The 17,615-nt window shown below is 49.4% G+C and overlaps 1 protein-coding gene across 1 annotated transcript in view; it reads left to right on the top strand.

Annotated features, from left to right (window-relative positions):
* The first annotated feature begins 397 nt into the window (after positions 1 to 397).
* IRS1 (insulin receptor substrate 1) overlaps positions 398 to 17,615 on the top strand; it is a 60,098-nt gene continuing 42,880 nt past the window's right edge. Inside the window, exon 1 of the mRNA XM_055346336.1 lies at positions 398 to 4,253. Within this exon, the coding sequence (XP_055202311.1) occupies positions 513 to 4,232 (3,720 nt within the window). The 5' untranslated portion in view covers positions 398 to 512 and the 3' untranslated portion in view covers positions 4,233 to 4,253. The remainder of the gene's footprint in view (positions 4,254 to 17,615) is intronic.

Consider the following 17,615-nt stretch of genomic DNA (forward strand, 5'->3'; position numbering starts at 1 on the left):
CCCCTGCCCAAGGATATTTAATTTGCCTCGGGAATCGCTACTTCCAGAGGGGAACTCAGGAGGGAAGGCGCGCGCGCGCCTGGAGGGGCAACGCGGGGACCCCCGGCCGCCGCCGCCGCCGCCGCCGCCGCCGCCGCCCCCCCTGCGCCAGACTCCAGCCCGGGCGGCGAGAGATGCATCTTCGTCCCCTCCCGGCCGCGGCGGCTGCGAGGAGCCTGGGCTCTCGGAGGATCGGGGCCGCACTCACGCCGGACGCGCTGCCTCCCCCCCAGGGCACCAAGCGCCCGTGAAGTCCGGCCCAGGCCGTCTCCTTGGCGCGGCAGCTGCGTCCCCCTCCGGCCGCCCCTCCCCGGCGCAGGGGGGCGGCGTGGCTTTCGGAGTCCCGGGCCCGGCCGCCTCCAGCCCTGTTTGCATGTGCGGGGCCGCGGCGCGGAGCCTCCGCCCCCCACCCGGTTGTTTTTCGGCGCCTCCCTCTGCTCGGCGGCGGCGGCGGCGGCGGCGGCGGCGGCAGCATGGCGAGCCCTCCGGAGACCGACGGCTTCTCGGACGTGCGCAAGGTGGGCTACCTGCGCAAACCCAAGAGCATGCACAAGCGCTTCTTCGTGCTGCGGGCGGCCAGCGAGGCGGGGGGCCCGGCGCGCCTCGAGTACTACGAGAACGAGAAGAAGTGGCGGCACAAGTCGAGCGCCCCCAAACGCTCGATCCCCCTCGAGAGCTGCTTCAACATCAACAAGCGGGCGGACTCCAAGAACAAGCACCTGGTGGCCCTTTACACCCGGGACGAGCACTTTGCCATCGCGGCGGACAGCGAGGCCGAGCAGGACAGCTGGTACCAGGCCCTCCTGCAGCTGCACAACCGGGCCAAGGGCCACCACGACGGCGCCTCGGCCCCCGGGGCGGGAGGCGGCGGGGGCAGCTGCAGCGGCAGCTCGGGCCTCGGGGAGGCCGGCGAGGACTTGAGCTACGGCGACGTGCCCCCGGGACCTGCGTTCAAGGAGGTCTGGCAGGTGATCCTGAAACCCAAGGGCCTGGGGCAGACAAAGAACCTGATTGGCATCTACCGCCTCTGCCTGACCAGCAAGACCATCAGCTTCGTGAAGCTGAACTCCGAGGCGGCGGCCGTGGTGCTGCAGCTGATGAACATCCGGCGTTGCGGCCACTCGGAGAACTTCTTCTTCATCGAAGTGGGCCGTTCCGCGGTGACGGGACCCGGCGAGTTCTGGATGCAGGTGGATGACTCCGTGGTGGCCCAGAACATGCACGAGACCATCCTGGAGGCCATGCGGGCCATGAGCGACGAGTTCCGCCCTCGGAGTAAGAGCCAGTCCTCCTCCAACTGCTCCAACCCCATCAGCGTCCCCCTGCGCCGGCACCACCTCAACAACCCCCCACCCAGCCAGGTGGGGCTGACGCGCCGCTCGCGCACCGAGAGCATCACCGCCACCTCTCCGGCCAGCGTGGTGGGCGGGAAGCAGGGCTCCTTCCGTGTGCGCGCGTCCAGCGACGGCGAGGGCACCATGTCCCGCCCGGCCTCGGTGGACGGCAGCCCCGTGAGCCCGAGCACCACCAGGACCCACGCGCACCGGCACCGCGGCAGCTCCCGGCTGCACCCCCCGCTCAACCACAGCCGCTCCATCCCCATGCCTTCCTCCCGCTGCTCGCCTTCCGCCACCAGCCCGGTCAGCCTGTCGTCCAGCAGCACCAGTGGCCACGGCTCCACCTCGGACTGCCTCTTCCCCCGGCGGTCTAGTGCCTCTGTGTCGGGCTCCCCCAGCGACGGTGGCTTCATCTCCTCTGACGAGTACGGCTCCAGTCCCTGCGATTTCCGAAGCTCCTTCCGCAGTGTCACCCCGGATTCCCTGGGCCACACCCCCCCGGCCCGCGGCGAGGAGGAGCTGAGCAACTACATCTGCATGGGAGGCAAAGGGTCCTCCACCCTCACCGCCCCCAACGGTCACTACATTTTGCCTCGGGGTGGCAATGGCCACCGCTACATCCCGGGGGCTGGCTTGGGCACCAGCCCGGCCCTGGCTGCGGATGAAGCGGCCGGGGCGGCCGACCTGGACAACCGGTTCCGAAAGCGGACTCACTCTGCGGGCACGTCCCCCACCATTTCCCACCAGAAGACCCCGTCCCAGTCTTCCGTGGCTTCCATTGAGGAGTACACGGAGATGATGCCTGCCTACCCGCCAGGAGGTGGCAGTGGAGGCCGACTGCCTGGCTACCGGCACTCTGCCTTCGTGCCCACCCACTCCTACCCCGAGGAGGGTCTGGACATGCACCCTCTGGACAGGCGTGGGGGCCACCACCGGCCGGACGCCGCCGCCCTGCACACGGATGATGGCTACATGCCCATGTCCCCGGGAGTGGCACCGGTGCCCAGCAGCCGGAAGGGCAGTGGGGACTATATGCCCATGAGCCCCAAGAGCGTGTCCGCGCCGCAGCAGATCATCAACCCTATTAGACGCCATCCCCAGAGGGTGGACCCCAATGGCTACATGATGATGTCCCCAAGCGGCAGCTGCTCTCCTGACATTGGAGGTGGGCCCGGCAGCAGCGGCAGCGGCAGCGCCGCCCCTTCTGGGAGCAGCTATGGCAAGCTGTGGACAAACGGGGTAGGGGGCCACCACCCTCACGCCCTGCCGCACCCCAAACTCCCCGTGGAGAGCGGGAGTGGCAAGCTCCTGTCTTGTACCGGCGACTACATGAACATGTCGCCGGTGGGGGACTCCAACACCAGCAGCCCCTCCGACGGCTACTACGGCCCAGAGGACCCCCAGCACAAGCCCGTTCTCTCCTACTACTCATTGCCAAGGTCCTTTAAGCACACCCAGCGCCCTGGGGAGCTGGAGGAGAGCGCCCGGCACCAGCACCTCCGCCTCTCCTCCAGCTCGGGTCGTCTTCTCTACGCCGCGACGGCGGAAGATTCCTCTTCCTCCACCAGCAGCGACAGCCTGGGCGGGGGATACTGTGGGGTCAGGCCGGATCCCGGCCTCCCGCATATCCACCATCAGGTCCTGCAGCCTCACCTGCCTCGGAAGGTGGACACGGCCGCGCAGACCAACAGCCGCCTGGCTCGGCCCACGAGGCTGTCCCTGGGGGACCCCAAGGCCAGCACCTTACCTCGGGTTCGAGAACAGCAGCACCCGCCGCCCCTGCTGCACCCTCCGGAGCCCAAGAGCCCCGGGGAATATGTGAATATTGAGTTCGGGAGCGATCAGCCGGGCTACTTATCGGGTCCCATGGCTGCCCGCAGCTCGCCCTCTGTCAGGTGCCCACCCCAGCTCCAGCCAGCTCCCCGGGAGGAAGAGACTGGCACCGAGGAGTACATGAACATGGACCTGGGGCCTGGCCGGAGGGCAGCCTGGCAGGAGGGTGCTGGGGTCCAGCCAGGCAGGGTGGGCCCCGCGCCCCCCGGGGCCGCTAGCGTGTGCAGGCCCACCCGGGCAGTGCCCAGCAGCCGCGGCGACTACATGACCATGCAGGTGGGCTGTCCCGGCCAGGGCTACGTGGACACCTCGCCAGTGGCCCCCATCAGCTACGCTGACATGCGGACAGGCATTGTCGTGGAGGAGGCCAGCCTGCCGGGGGCCACAGCGGCCGCCCCCTCCTCGTCCTCGGCAGCCTCGGCTTCCCCCACGGCGCCTCCAAAAGCGGGGGAGCTGGTGGCCCGCTCCTCCCTGCTGGGGGGCCCGCAGGGACCTGGGGGCATGAGCGCCTTCACCCGGGTGAACCTCAGTCCCAACCGCAACCAGAGTGCCAAAGTGATCCGCGCCGACCCGCAGGGGTGCCGGAGGCGGCATAGCTCTGAGACCTTCTCCTCCACGCCCAGTGCCACCCGGGCGGGCAACGCGGTGCCCTTCGGCGGGGGGGCGGCCCTGGGGGGCAGCGGTGGCGGCAGCAGCGCGGAGGATATGAAACGCCACAGTTCGGCTTCCTTTGAGAACGTGTGGCTGAGGCCTGGGGAGCTCGGGGGAGCCCCCAAGGAGCCGGCCCCGCACGCTGGGGCCGCCGGGGGTTTGGAGAATGGGCTTAACTACATAGACCTGGATTTGGTCAAGGACTTCAAACAGCGCTCTCAGGAGCGCCCCCCTCAACCGCAGCCGCCCCCGCCCCCGGCCCCTCATCAGCCTCTGGGCAGCAGTGAGAGCAGCTCAACCAGCCGCTCCAGCGAGGATCTAAGCGCCTATGCCAGCATCAGTTTCCAGAAGCAGCCAGAGGACCTCCAGTAGCTCAACTGGACATCACAGCAGGTGCGTGTCATGGTGACAAAGTCAGAAGACAAAACTGCTTTTCACCTTGTGCTGGAATCCTCTTCCTCTTTGCCTGGGCCCTTAGGGGGTGCTTTCACGGGGTGGGGGAGGGGAGGGCGCCCAGGGTGCTCACCCCACCGTGAGTGACACTTGGCTGACAGTCCTATAAACCTGTGGGAGCAGCGGCCCACGAGGCCTTCCGTTGGAGGTTCCCAAGTGAAGTCCCTGTTGGAGTGTTTTCAGCATCTCTATCCCATACCGGCTCCGAGGCTTGTCAAGTTCGTATAGAAGAACCTTGTTGTCTTTACTGAAGTTTTCTTTGGACTATATATTTAGGTCAGTCCCTAGAAAGAACAGTTCTACAAAAAATATTTGTTAGCACAGGGGCTAAACCAAACCCTTCCTTTCAGATAGTTTCTCGGAGCTCTTAAAGGGTGATCTTATCAAGTTGCTCTGTGTACTTTAATTCTGTGATTTCACAATACCAAGGCAACATAAATAGCAGTGGAAACATCAATTTTTTATTCCTGCTGCCCTAAAAAGATTCAGGAGTAAGAGCTTGTTTAGGCTTACATGTTTAGGGAGAAATACCTGTCTGTTTATGACTCTGTTGGAAGTAACTATGGGTGACATTCTGTTTTCGTTCCTGAACGAGGATTTGTGAAATATTATTCACATACCGACCCACCACCTCACAGGCATGATGGCTGCTTTTTTGCACGGGGCATGCAGTAAAGTCTGCATGTGTCTGGGACCCATTATTAGTTAAGAGTTATGGAAATTCATCCCAGCGTGTCTGCCTTACAGTTGTCTGTTCTTGCAAAGGCCTGCAGGCAGACATCACACAGATCATTTGGGGGCTACTGTATGTCTTCTGTAAAATTACTTAACATTTTTACGTGGAAAAGGGAGTGTTAAGGTAGGGAAATGCAGGGGTTTGGTTTGGTTTTGCATTTAATGGAAAGGCTTAGGAGTACTCTTCCATCTTTAGAGAATTCATTGTTTGCCTTTAAGTGCAGGAGGAGACACCTCAGTAAATGTTGAAAGTTGGCTTTACTTCTGTGGCTGAGGCTCTACTGAAAATGAAAAACATTTGTAATAGGAAATTTGCCTGTCCTTCATTCTGTTGAGCCTATTTTCTGGTGGTCATAATTGTGGGAAGAAGAGAGGAGGATAGTTTGCAAATAATGTGATGAGTTGGCAATGCAGGAGTTTCCAGCATTTGAAAACACTTTATTCTGACAAACTGATGAACTTGTGATAGTCTTTTTGGTATACGCTTCATAGAATGAGCTTTTAAAAGCATTATTCTTCATAATATGTGTCCATTCTTAAGAAATTGTGCATTTGGGTTCCTATGGGTAGGTGTTTGCTTCTTATGTGATCTCAGTCTCCTAGATTCCAGGTTTCTAATATTTGACCCATATCATTTGCTGTTTTCTAGAACAAGATACAGGTACACAAACATTCAGACTACGATTTTAGGTGGTATGATATCTTACACAAAGCATTATTTACTTTAGCCCTCAACGTTTATTTTTGTGATTCACTAGGAGAGAGATTTCATTGTATTTATCAGCATCGACAGTTAAAAACTTTGGTTATTTTTAAATGATAAAAGAAGTGTTTTTGGGAGTGTGAATCCCTCCACTACTTTAACCATTTACGCTGCAAAGCATTTATCGCATTTATAAAGTAATAAGGACTGGAAGGAAAAAGACCAGGAGAACCAGAATCTTTGTTTTAGAGGAGATGAAAGAACTGGCTAGGAAACAATAAATTGTCCTCACCTGTTTTCTTAGTTTGAACAGGTTTCTTTCTATATAGAGTAGAAGAAATAATATTTGCTCTAAAAGAAATTGATGACCAAATAGTTTTTGCCTTATAAAGGGGCTTTAAAAGAAGATCCTCTTTATAGGGAGGATACATTAAAAACAAACAAACCAAAGCAAAATGATCTTCTATTCTTAGCTTTCTTAGGGAGAGTGTAGTACTCTGGAATAATCATCTCTCTAATAATCTTGGAGAAGCAATACACCATGCTTTGACAGCACCCTGCCAGAAAAATTCTACAGTGTGTGTTTTGTAAGATGTAAATGGAGAGATGAGAGGTGCGTGCGGGTGTGTTTTAAGTGAGGCACCAAATGCTACTTGGCACACTTACATCCTGAATTCTGCTCGCTTGCCTTTGCCCTGTTGAATTTAAAGATGTGATCTGATCCTCGATTGTCATCTGAAACAAAAAATCCGACCTGCCTTGGCAAATGACTTTTCCCAGGAGTGAGTATTTTGGCTGTGAAAACATCCCTTCCCTAACGTCTTCACCCAGTTCCTATCTTTGCCTCTTGCCCATTGCTCAGGTAAAACTTGGAACAGGAAAGGAAATGAGGTGCTGTAGGGGGTGTGCGCTCTCTCCCAGCCCCTCATTTGAAACACTGAGGCTTGTCTGGTATTTTTTCACCGTCAGTTCAAAGAGGACATTTATGGGGCAGCTCAGGTGCTCAGGGACTGGTGGTTGTCCTTCTGGTTGACCTCAGGTCCAGGCAGCAATTTTTCTCAGCCTCTTCTAACTTAGTTCTGACTGCGAGGTCTTGTTTGTTCCAGCATCCCCTCTCCCCTTCCCTTTGTTTCACACCTCCTAGTTCATGTTTCTGGCGTTGTCTTTTTTTTTTTTTTCCTTCCCTCTTTTTCTCCATTTCGGAATTTCACCGTCCTTGTGGCCTACTCTCTGCAGAGTGGCCCGAGAGCCCAAGAAAGAGGGCAGAAAAGGACACAGCAGCCCGGTTATCTTTAACCAGCTTTTACCTTAAATTTGTTTTTCAGTTTTCAAACTGCAGCTCGGGCACATAGAGCTTTGGCAAAGCCGCAGACCCAGGGCGCCCCTTTTAAGTCCCCCCCCTTTTTTGGAGGGGGGGTCATTTTGTTAGGCCCCCTCCCCTCCCCCAAAGGGGAGTGGGTGGGCATTTCTCTTCCTTTCACTCCGTTTCCCTGTTGTGATTTCAAGGATTCCGTACCTCCAGGACTACCTCCCGTGTCTCCCTCCTCCTCCTCCCTCCTTCCCTTCCCCTCCCTGTGTGGCCTTTTTTGTCTGGCGCGTACGGTCTCAGCGCTGGCACTTCCCCGTTTCCCGGGTCACCTCCGCTTCCTGCATTCCTCCCTATTTATTTGGCACTTGGCTCCCCTCCCTCCTGCAAGCCCCTGCAGCCGGGGGTTGGGGACTCTGCGGCGGGGCCGAGGCCGCCCTCGCGAGCCTCCCACCCCGCCCACCTCCGCTCGTCCCCCCGGGGGGCGCCGGGCTCCGGGCCCCCTGCCCCGCCCCGCCCCGCCCCGCCGCGTGGTCCGCGGAGCCTGCTGAGCCCGGGCCCCTCGCTGCGGGCCTGGCTCCGGGTGGGCGGGGCGGAGGGCCCCGATTGGCTCCCGCCAGAGCCAATCAGCGCGAGCATCTGCCTCTCTGCGGCGGGCGCGGGGGTGGCGGGGGCCTCGAGCCGGGGCGGGGTCCCGGGGCCCGGGGGCCCCCCCTTCCCCGGGCTGGGCGTCGGGGGCAGCAGCCCCCCCACGCCCCCCTCCACCTCGTCCCTCGAGAGCCCGCGGAACTGAGCCAGATGCGCGCCCCCTCCCGCCCCCCTCCCAGAGGATGTTCTGCGCTCAGCCTCCGTCGTGCATCGCAGCCCAGAATCCCAAGAATGAGAAAGTCCAACCAGCCCACTGACAGAGGCCGGAAACACACACTTCCTCTTATTTTTAATTGAGAAAAATCCAGGCCACGACCATGTGACGTGCCCCATTTTGTTTCCCTCCTCTCTTTACTACGGTTTACTACGACGCCGCGTTCCTTCATCTTCCTGTCTGCAAACCCACGAGCACGTGGTTGGAGGATTGATGGGGCTGGCTCAAGATCCTCACATTTACTAATGGGAAGGAGGAGGAGGAGGACAGAAAGAAAAAAAGAAAAGAAAAGAAAAGAAAAAAAAAAAAACCGGAGAAGGAAACACAAGCGCTGTGGCTGGCACTGTTTGGGGATCATTCAGGAGAAACTCATTTGGCTGGAAATTGTTTTAGGGTCAACACTATATATCGAGCGGCTGCAGTTTGCAAAGCTTGGAGCCAGATAAGATCAACAAAAACTGACCCTTCTAGGCCCTGGGGAGCTCACAGTGAGATGAAAACGCCGGATGTAGCTTGCAAATCATGAGAATCTAGAGATTCATCGCTAGGGCCTGGGTAGGGTTTGGTATTGAGGGTGGAGGAAACGCTGCTTAAGCTCTCAGAATCGGATTTGTTTTTTTGACCAGTGACAGCCCAAGTGAAAGCTCATCAGGGCAGGCTGGGCTACCTTTCGGAAAGCTTGCTAGATTTGTGTTGTGGCCCTCACATCACCCACGTTACGTGGGATGGAAAGTTTGTTCCCATTTTCCGTCCTAAAATAAAGGAAAATAAGAGAGGAATTCATGGAAGTGTTCCCCCTCCCCTCTCTAAGAAGTCTTTCTCACCAGCCAGTATCCCTCATGCATCACTGAATCATAAGCCCCAAAGGCAGCATTTTTTCCTGAGGGATAAATGGAAGGAAGAAGGGCTGCCCTGGTGTGAATGCTATGCCTTCATGCTGCTTCTGAGCTGAGGCAGAGAATTTCTCTGTTGTTAGTGAAAACTTGGAGCATCTAATAATCTTAATCCCTGCCATTGTTTTATGTTCAAAACTAAACCGATAATAATTCCACATACTGTCTTTTCTCTGATTGATCCCCAAATAAATACTATCTATAATATTGCCTACCACAGTAAGGGACTTGGAATTTAAAAATTCATGGCTAGAGAAGCTGCTTCCTGTAGTTTGGTTTTTTGTTTTGTTCTCCCCCACCCCCCTTTTTTTTTGGTTTATCAAAACTCCTGGAAAATGGCTTTATGCTATCTGAAATGATGCAATGGAAACAGCAGCTCCTGGGAGCCAGAGATCTTGAGTTGTAACACAGCTTGTGCCCTTCACTAGCTAAGTGACCTTGGGCAAGTCCCTTAATTTCTCTGGACCTATTTCCTCATCAGTAACTTGAGAGCTTTGTTCTAAATTATTCTGACCTCCTTTGCAGCACTAAACATAGGAATATTTTGGAGAGAATGACTGATATTCTTTAATGGGTCAGTTGTAATGAGGATTCTTTCTGAAGAAGCTGTTGATGGGCTCATAATGAAGTGCTTTAGAATGTTCTTTTTTTTGTCCTATTCTAACTTTTGGATCACTCTTTTGATTCAGGACTTATTTTAACCTTGGTGGTTTGGAGGGGAGCAGATTTTAACAGACCTTAAGACCAACCCTCCAGACTGCATAAGTCTAAATTTTTGGAACCTTCTCTAGACTGAACTGGGCTCCTCCCCCTCCTTCCTTTTTAAAACATCAAATGTGTGTGGAATGCAAGTCAACTGCTAGTGCCTTGCCTCCTAAGGTCAACTCTTGGAAGCATCCCACCCTACCATACAGATCAAACTTTGACCACTCCATGTCTATGACATTATTCTGTTTGTTCTATTGGAAATCAGCCCTTGGCCAGGTGGTCTTTTTATGGATAATGTCTCTTGTTTGTACCCTCAGAATCCTTCCTTCAGTGAGGTACATCCACATGAATGAATAGAATGGAAATCTGAGAGGCCAACTGAGGACTACAGGAAGTCTTCCACAATTTTTTGTTGGTTTCAGTTTTCTCTGTCGGGTGTGGGGAAGAGCTCCTTGTTTCTCTTGCCGGCAGCATGACTGTTGTCTGGCCTTTATGTGTTTTAGGATTTTTGATTCGTTAGTTGAGCTGTAGGCTGCTTTGCTGACCTAGTATTATCTTGGCTGTCAAGTTGCCAGTGTATTCAGAAGTTCTGACCCTTTGGGTACCTCTGTGTGTATTGCATGAATCATTAGAATAGTCTATTGACTCTTTCATTCAGAACTTCATTCACTTAACTCTTTTCCAATCCTGCTACAACCATATATATCTCTTAGCTGTATAGTATATAAATGGTTCCTTTTATTCTGGTGGGTTGGTGATTTTAAGATACTAGAACACGATTGTAAGGTTTTGTTTTTTTAAAAAATGCTATTTTCTCAATGATTTCTTCATGGTACAGATTTACTGGAAATTGTATTCAAGGAAAATAGTGTCTCGTGAGTTCAGTTTGGAGTCAGTTTTACGCTAAAGATGCTGTTACTTTCTTTACCACATTTACAATTATATACTTGATTTATTATTTATTATTCCTTGCCTTGTGAGTCCATAGCTGTGCAGCAAACTCTAAAAAGCACTTTTAAAAATGTTTATTAAAACACGTTTAGAAGTTGTAAGCACTTTTGAGTTTTAGTTTACCAGAATTATGTTCTAATATTTACGTGGTATAATAGTATGCAAATTTCTGACTAATACGAAATAGTTGCAAAAAAGTTATTGTAAAACTTGTTTTAAATGATGGTCAGGAAATGTCTACTTCTGTTCTTGTCTTACATCGTGGAAATGGTAACCTCTCCCCCATTCCTGACTCCCAGAAAAAAAGAAGATGGATTAGATGAGTATAAGGTACTGTCATCTGTGGGGAAAGGAACATTTTCCCTCTATAGAATATTCTTGCTACAGGCTCTGCTATAATCTATTTGGTAAAATAAAATTGGTTAGATAAATGTTATTTGTGCTTCCTCAATGAGCCACTCAGCTTTGAATAATAGAGCTTTTAAAAATGATGTGTTTATATTGAAAAGGCTGCTTTTCTTTTTTCAAGCCCCTTTCTGCATTTTCATTCATGATGGCAGTAGAATTGAACGTGTAGGTCAGGCTATAATTTTAATTGGATCATCCTATTTACTTCAAGCAGAGTGGAAATTTTGTGGTTTTATAACCCCCACCCTGAATGTTTTGTTGAGGAATGTTTTACCAAGTAAGTAGTCACTGTTTTCCCTTTGCTCTTCCGTGTTTGTTCCTTTGCTCCCCACACCGTGTCACTTTCTGCCATCTACCCCAGTCCTGTTTGAACCAAACCCACATGCATTGGATACTAATTGGTTGGGCTAAGGAAGATGCCAGTAAACCCAAGTTCATAAACTTATCCCCCCTTGTTTTTTGTTGACCAAAAAATACTTTGATGCAAGTTCTCTGATCTGCCCTGACATATTTAGGTCATGTTGCTGAACAGTATCACTTAATCTTGAGAAATTGATAGTTGTGCTATGTTTGTTGAAATGATTAAAGAAACATTCTCCCTTTTTTTCTTTAAACATATATAACGTGGCAAACAAATTCTATTTTGCACAGAAAGTCATGATTCTTACTTTTAGGAAGGTTACAATCCATGTGAAACAGGTAAAAATTAAAGAAAAGACATTTATAAAAATAAAGCAGTTTAAGGTCTCCGAAATATTCAGTAATTACTCTGCCTTCAACTGTTATTCATCTGTTATCCTCTAATGATCATGTTCTGTTTATTTTAAAATTATTTGAAGGGCTCCCTAGAATACCAGAAATAAACATACTTACCCTTGGATTTTAGAGATTGTGGGAATAATCAGAACGTTAGTTTCTCTGGTACAGGATCAGAGGCCACCTGCCTCCCAGCCTCAAGTGGTCTGCCCTTGGCCAACTAGGCCCCAGACCTCAGCTTCTTATTGGTCTCTTTCCCTCTTCGATAAACATTGAACACCTATCATGTTCTGATAACATAGATTTTGTTGTAAGAGAATGGGAGTGGATACACAGAAATGGAGGAGGGAAAAACTTAGTGAAGGGAGTTCATCCAAGTAATTACCAAATTTCTTATGGCACCACTTATCTGGGGGAAAAAATCCAGAATCAGGGTACGCAATCCATAAAAGTCAGCAGTTTTCATGTACTTATTGGGTGAAAGTGCCCATCTACCTCAAAGTATTATGCTTTGCTTAAACATTCTAACCCTGGCTTCCTGGCTGGCAATAACACCAGCTTACTTAAATAGTTTATAAGGCTGTTGAAACTCTTTGGAAGAGGGGCCCTTTTTTGGATGCTCAGCTGGCAAACATATTGTTAGCAAGAAGCAAGAAAAAGATATCTTTGGCTCTTTTGTCCAAGCAAAGCCGCTGGGAGAGGGGTCCAGGTGTTAAATGAACAGGAGTTCATGAGTAGGAAGTGTGGGGTAAAGGGGGGGCTGCAAAGGAAATTATAGTTTTTCTATCCTAGAAGCTCTATCATTCGGGAACTTTTTTCCCCTTTGGGTGGGTGGTTTTTTATTTTTAGCAGTGAAAGGCTTTAACCCCCTGACCTCTGGTTCCTGTGCTTGCTTCTGGCTGGAAGTATAACCTCCTTTGAGATTTTGTCATTGCTATTTCTTAAGTGTGCTCACTTGCACTCTCTCTGCTTTGATGATGTGCAGTCATATTTGTTTTTAAGCTTAAAGCAGTTTCTTACAGCCACCTAAAAAGGCAGTTTTTTAAAGACTGCCTAGTTTTATGATAGCTTGCTGGGTCTATTCACACTATTTTTTTTCTTTAATTTTTTGGTGTGGGCAATTCATGCCAGAAGTTTCAAGTAGTCTATTTTTTTTTAAAGGTATAAAGTGAAAAATAAGATTTTAAAAATTTATTTACTTATTTATTTTTAAAGATTTTATGTATTCATGAATGACACAGAGACATAGACAGAGGGAGAAGCAGGCTCCCTTGTGGGGAGCCCAATGGGGGACTCCACCCCAGGGATCAGGACCGAGCTGAAGGCAGATGCTCAACCACTGAGCCACCCAGGCATCCCCAAAATAAGATTTTATTTTAAAAGTATTAAGTGAAAAATAAGATTTTCTCCCACTCTTGTTCCCCAGCTTCTCTTCTCATAGGCCACCATCTATGCTGGATTTTATTTATGTTTCCAGAGATGAACTGCTCATAAATTTTGAAGCTTAGTAATAGAGAGTTGGTTAAATGCCCAACTGCTTAAAGTCTTCCGTGGAAGAAGCTCAGATCCCCACGTTTTGCACTGAAGGAACACAGCAGACAATGTACCTCTTACAGTAGACTCAATGCTTTTTTTGCTAAAAGGAAAGAGAAGAGTACTCATTACTTTCCATGCCTTCTTGTGACTCTTCAGGTTATAAAAAAAAGCATCATTTAGTATAACCCAGTGATGGGGGGGGGGAGCATTAGTTAGGAAATGATCTGCTTTTCTAATTTTGAAGCATTCGTGCACATTGATTATGAAGGGAAAGGCATCTAAGTGTGAGTCTTTATTACTCCGTTTTCTCCTCTGTTCCTTCTCTGATTGCATGCCAGCACTTCCCTGCCCCTCCACGTGAATAACTAGTTCTTAATATAGTGTGGCAGGATTAACTATAAAGGTTAGGGAGCCTTTTGAAGACGTTCTAGTCACCAAGGTCTTATATTTTTGAGTGTTCAGAAGAATTAAAACTTTCTATTGGAATAAGCAGAAAGATTGGCAAAACCATTTCAAATTCTGGGAGCAGGTTACTTTAGACATAATAATTGCATGTAAATAATATTATAAATTGTTTAGTGATTTCCTCTCACTCAGAGTATTAATAACTTTGGGGGAAATAAGTGGAATTTAGAGAATCTGTTCCATCTCCTAAGGAAATGTATATCATAGTAGGCATGACTGAGATAATCTCTACTTTGAATCTAATGCTTAAAAACATTTATAACTGATGCCCTGATGTTCCTGCTGATGGTGGTCCAAGCACAGTGTGAATAGGATGGGGTGGTTATCGTTACAAAATAGAGACCTTCAAGAATATGATAGCAGATGACATTTAAATCACAATTATCAATATTTTTAAAAATCATTTTTGGTGCCTTGTCAATAAGAATATGCTAAAAGAGTAACATCCATTTTCTTTCAGATCATCTGGAGTGAGGAACAAATCTCAACAACATGCAGAAACTTTTAAGAAAGCTGTTAAAGAATTTAAAACATATGCATCAAGCTAGTTTCTTAGGTGGATGCAGCATCTAGCTCTGATCTGTAACAAACCACCCCCAAACCGAGGGCCTTAAAACATCAGTCGTTTGTTAGATCACATTTCTGAGGTTTGGTAATTTAGGCTGCGTTCAGTGGGCAGTTCCTGTCTCACCTGGATAAACTCCTAGCTTTGGGTGCGGACAAGTGGATGGTTGGCTGAGGACCGGACCGGTTGCTTTAGAAAGGTTTCCCTCGCTCTTTTGGTGGATGATGCTAGCTGTCAGTTGGTGCTTGCTGCTGATTGAGCCAGGCCAGGCTGGGTTAGTAAAAAAGAGGCCAGTTACTCCGTGTGTGATTTGGAGAGTCCCTTTCTAGTTTGTTCCCTATACTTCACATAGTATTTGGGTGAGCAACCAGCCAGTGAGGTGTCGGGGTGGGGTGGGATAGGCATGCACAAGTACTTTTCAAGCCTCTGCTTACATCACGTTTGCTACGATCCCGTTGTCCAGAGCAAGTCACAAAGACATGCCCAGTTTCAAGGGACAGAAAAATCGATACTACTATTTGATTGATGGGAGAAGCCGTTGTTTCGGATTTATACGTTGTATAAGCGTATTTGTAAACGCAGCTGTTTATACCACCACTGACCATTTATCAGTTGCATGTTGGCCATTTAGAATAAAGTTCTTCTTAAGTGTTTGTAATGAATATTCCTAGCTTTGGGTGCAGTATCAATGATTTCCTTTTGTATTGGTGGTATCACTTTTTTCCTTTTAATTTTTCCTTGAAAACCATGAAAGCTTATATTGTCTCAATAAACTTCTGTTGAGTTCAAACTCTAAGCCAGGCCTGGGGACCGAAATAGGTGTGCCCCTGTCTTTCCAGTACTCTCAGGAGGCAGAGAACAAAGAAGTAAACAATGAATTGCATTCCTGCAAAATGTGATATGGGGAGGAAGAAAGGCAGGGTGTTATAAGTGGAATAATGGGGAACTGCTTTAAATGTGGGGACAGGAAATGACTGGAGGAAATAGCAAGTAGTGTGGCTCTATCATTTAGTTTTGTGAAGGGATAGGAAATATTTTTTTTTTTTGTAGGAATATTTTTTTTTTTAATTTTTATTTATTTATGATAGCACAGAGAGAGAGAGAGGCAGAGACACAGGCAGAGGGAGAAGCAGGCTCCATGCACTGGGAGCCCGACGTGGGATTCGATCCCGGGTCTCCAGGATCGCGCCCTGGGCCAAAGGCAGGCGCCAAACCGCTGCGCCACCCAGGGATCCCGATAGGAAATATTTTTATACCACATGTTCATTGGGCCAGGTATAGATTCAGATCTTTCTTTAGGAGTTTGACTCCCTCTGGAGGTATGCCTCTCTTAGAATGAGTGAAAGCTGGAAGTTCATCTTTAAGAAAAACAGGAAAAATGACTCCTAAGATTTCTTACCAGAGACTATCATCTATATTTTTCAGGCCATTGGTGGTTGGTGAAAATATCTATGCTATCTGCCCTAGGCCAAAAGGACTACACTGCCAATAAGTCCTCAGGCAGCTCACACAGGCCTGGAGATGAAATGTGGTGCTAGAAAGGAACCCAGGGCCACAGGACATCAGGCATCTTGGCACCCCCCTCCCTCCATCCCTTCACCAAGAGTGCCCTTTCCTCCATACCCAGCAAGCTGGAGCAGAGCAGAGCTTGCTCAGAGAATGAGGCTGTTAGTGGGGAGCGCTGGGGAGCCACGGGTGAAATGGAGTCAAAGGCTTCAAAGGTTGGAAAGAAGTGTTCCCACCTGAGCACAGATAAGACACAGGCTCTGGAAACGCAGAGCTGCTGGTTCTTGGGCAGCAAATGCAGCTGGTTGGCAGTACCCCACTCAATGCCACAGCAGTGCTTTCTTGAACCTTGTCCCAGATCTCTTACCAGGCAGTATTTACATTTTTCTTATACCAGAATCTCTAATGCCTTAATGTTCCTGAGGTTATAGAACAAAACAAAATTGGGACACTGGGTAACCTACGTCATATTGGGAGTAGGAGAGGGAGTCCCTAAGGTGTGTTGAGGGGTCGGTTGAGCGGTTGAGCGGCGTATTTATATCCTGATCTTGGCAGCTCCCACCCACCCCCCAGCTCCTCCTTGGCTTGCCCTTTCTGCTCCTTCCCAATTCCAGCGCACTCTTTGAACCACAGTTAACAATACCTTCCTTTCAAAACTGATCCCATTCCCTCTGGTTAGATTAAGGAATATAAATATTACATGTTTTTCTAAAGAATGGGTAATGACTTTACTTCTGAAAATATTTTACTTCCATTGGTAGGATACCCTGGAAGTCATTGGGATTATAATGAAAGCTTTCCCTTTTTGCCTAAGCTTGTCCTGTGTGTGGTATGTGTGTGTGTGTGTGTGTGTGTGTGTGTGTGTGTGTGTGTGTGCTTGCACACGCACACGTTTGGAGGTGAGGAGAGTTAGGGAGTGGAAACTACATTCCAGTAAAAAAAGGTTACATTCCTAAAACGAGGTCTTTAAAAATATTTTGCAGCTTGAGCCTTTGGTCCTTCACAAGTTTCTACAAGGGACAACCTTCAGACAGTGTACAGGCTTGTAGATTCTCAGGCCTTTGAACTGGGTGAGGAATGTGTCTCAAGTCAGAAAAAGGGAATGGCTCGTGCTTTTAGCCTCTAGCTTGAAAGCTGGAAGAATGTTATTGTGTCTTCAAAGCCTCTTTCCCACCACGCTGTATTAGACCGGCTCTTGGAAAGCGTCTTTGCATTATTGAGTCCACAACAAAAACCCATGCCACCCAATTCGATCTAATTCAGTGACGACTTTTAGTTGGATTTTAAATTAATGTGTCTCTTCTGTAAGAATAGAGCCCCCATTCCACTCCTCCCTTGTTACCCCAGTTGAGGCGATTTATAGTTATTCACTAGATAAGGAAACTTTGGTCTTTCTTTTTTTTTGCGGGGAGGGGAACTTGGGGAATATTATTTTAAAAAATAGTGGCCAAGGTATTTAGGAAGAGTTCTTAGCTCTGTAGAATGAGAATGCATCTCCGTGGGAAGTCAGATGGCATTTGATCTGACACAGATGATCACAGAAAACATCTAGAGTGTGTTGTTGGCTGGGTTCAAGTGCACCTACCTCCTCCTTGCTTTCCAAAAGTTTACCCCTTCCTGCAGTGTTGGAAACCCCCCTCATTGTTCTAATTACTCCTTTCCCAGCACTCTTTCCTACTGAAACTTGTGAGCATGTTGAGAGCAGTGCCAGTGTCCGAGGAGGAGAGGACCCACACAGCCCTTGCCAAATTAAGAACTTGTTTATCAGCAGTTCAGAGGACAGTTGTTGAATAATAGCTTTAGAAAAAGCCCCACGCAGAAACAATGCTGTGGATATATCTTGGGTACCTCAAACCATTTCAGTCGTTGGGTATTTTAAAAATCAAATTTAAGGGGTGCTTGGGTGGC

The sequence above is a fragment of the Nyctereutes procyonoides genome, unplaced genomic scaffold (assembly GCF_905146905.1).
Source record: "Nyctereutes procyonoides isolate TBG_1078 unplaced genomic scaffold, NYPRO_anot_genome, whole genome shotgun sequence".
NCBI lineage: Eukaryota > Metazoa > Chordata > Mammalia > Carnivora > Canidae > Nyctereutes > Nyctereutes procyonoides.